This window comes from Priapulus caudatus, unplaced genomic scaffold, assembly GCF_000485595.1.
Source record: "Priapulus caudatus unplaced genomic scaffold, Priapulus_caudatus-5.0.1 Scaffold3474, whole genome shotgun sequence".
Lineage (NCBI taxonomy): Eukaryota > Metazoa > Priapulida > Priapulimorpha > Priapulimorphida > Priapulidae > Priapulus > Priapulus caudatus.
In genome coordinates, this window is record NW_014580535.1 from 11,700 (window position 1) to 14,017 (window position 2,318).

The 2,318-nt window shown below is 49.6% G+C and overlaps 1 protein-coding gene across 1 annotated transcript in view; it reads left to right on the top strand.

Annotated features, from left to right (window-relative positions):
* Nucleotides 1-2,318, top strand: part of LOC106819454 (tectonin beta-propeller repeat-containing protein-like) — a gene marked incomplete at its 5' end in the record, with an annotated part of 9,562 nt that extends 7,244 nt beyond the window's left edge. Inside the window, 3 exons of the mRNA XM_014824085.1 lie at nucleotides 797-935; nucleotides 1,539-1,712; nucleotides 2,227-2,318. Coding sequence (XP_014679571.1) covers nucleotides 797-935; nucleotides 1,539-1,712; nucleotides 2,227-2,309 — 396 coding nt within the window. The remainder of the gene's footprint in view (nucleotides 1-796; nucleotides 936-1,538; nucleotides 1,713-2,226) is intronic.

Genomic DNA, 2,318 nt, shown 5'->3' on the forward strand with positions numbered 1-2,318 from the left:
ATATATATATATATATATAATGAACCAAATTAGAACGGACGACGAACAAACGAGTCTGCTTATACTGTATGTGTTTCGTCTGCCTCTGCAACTAAGGCCCAACAGAACAACGCGTAACAACCCTTTACGGATGAGGGATGGAGTAAGAGACTGCTCTCGCGGTCTCACTCACTCTCGCTGAGAGAAAATTTGAAGGCCCCGGCAGAACGTCCCGCTGTGAAAAGTTGTCGAAGATTTCAGCGGCGGACTGTATGAATGAATGACTGTCCGTTCGTTCCTTTGAGAGGTTAGAGAGCGGTCGTGCTAATCAAAGAAATGCGAAAGCTAGAACCTAGTGTTATCGGAGCGCGAATGCTGTGAGTACATCTAACGAGAGCGGGCAGATCGCCCGTGAAAACATGCATTTTCGCGCCCTTTGCGCTCCTTCCCTGGGTCACCGTTTGACGATTTGCAAACCTGTCCGTCTTGGCGGTGTAACTATGCCGCTACCCTTCCCCTTGGTTACTGTTGGTAGGTCAGACGAGCTAGACCAGCTCGTCCGCGAACAAGCCAATGCGTAAAATTTGCGGCACTTCGTCGCTAAGCATTGTCTTGTAGGAGGCGATATCGCATTGCTGATTGGCTGTCGATCACGCCTGGCAGCTGGGTCGATCACACCCGAGCGTGAAGGTCACTTTGCGAGTGCGCAGCGGCATCTGGCGGCGGAGGCGGACAAGTCACAAGTGAACAACAAACAATGCGGCGCCGGTGACGTGTTTCTGACGTAATAACCTCTCTGCATTTGCGATGTTCGCAGGCGTGGGCGGTGGCACCTAACAATGAGATCTACTACCGCACCGGCGTCGTACACACGTGCGGCTCCGAAAACAGCGCAGCCGGAATCGACTGGCTGAAAATCGCCGGAAGCTTGAAATTTGTGTCAACTGGTCCTGCAGGTACATATACCCGCCATTTCGATTTAATTTCATATTTACACGGTAGGAACTCGCTAGTAGTAGATGGCGAACCAAAGTGTAGAATTAATTAATAATTATAGAATTAATTCGAATAGAATTAAAACATAATAATAGAACAAACAAAAGATGGTTCCTGATAGAATCGGAGCGGTGCGCATGCGCACACGCGGTAGTCTGGCAGGAGAACCCATAAATATCAAAACTACGCTTATGTTATGGGATACAAATGGGAGAATCCACCCCCACCCAGCCACACCAACAAACACACACACACACACACACACACACACACACACACACACACACACACACACACACACACACACACACACACACACACACACACACACACACACACACACACACACACACACACACACACACACACACACGACACACACACACACACACACACACACACACACACACACACACACACACACACACACACACACACACACACACACACACACACACACACACACACACACACACACACACACACACACACACACACACACACACCTTATATCTTTTGTTTATAGATCACACCATCGGTAACATTGTCGAATTTCCACACAGGTGTTTGGGGAGTGAACGGCAATGACATGATCTATTACCGCGTGGGCACGAACAACGGGCAGGTCGGCGAGGGGTCATCGTGGCAGCTGGTGGAGGGCAGACTCGCACAGATCAGCAGCGGGAACGGCTACGTGTGGGGCGTCAATTCCGTTAATGACATCTACGTGCGATTGGGTGAGTAACCATCGTCCCTATATATTGGCATAAGAATGTCACCTCGAAATATCTCTCTCTATATATATCTCTCTCTATCTTTCTCTCTCTCTCTCTCTCTCTCTCTCTCTCTCTTCTCTCTCGACTCGCTTCTCTCTCTCGTTCTCTCTCTCTCGCTCTCTCTCTTCTCTCTCTCTCTCTCTTCTCTCTCTCTCTCTCTCTCTCCCTCTCCCTCTCTCTTCGCGCCTCTCTCTCTCTCTCTCTCGCTCTCTCTCTCTCTCCTTCTCTCCTTCTCTCTCGCTCTCTCTCTCTCTCTCTCTCTCTGTCGCTTCTCTCTCTCTCTCTCTCTCTCTCCCTCCTCCTCTCTCTTACTCATACTACATGGATGATATATATTGTGCACGCGTTAAAACGTACGCATACTACGCGGGAAGTGCTTTAATACAATCGCTCAAAGCCGCGTGTTCTTCGAGACGAAACCACCTATCCCTGTATTACATGTACCACACTAGCGAACCACATTTCTATATTGCAGGCATCACACTGCGCGACACCTACCCTGCGTTACGGAAAATGGCCCTCAGGATACCCGGAAAGCTTGCACGCATCACCGCCTAGCCAGCAAGG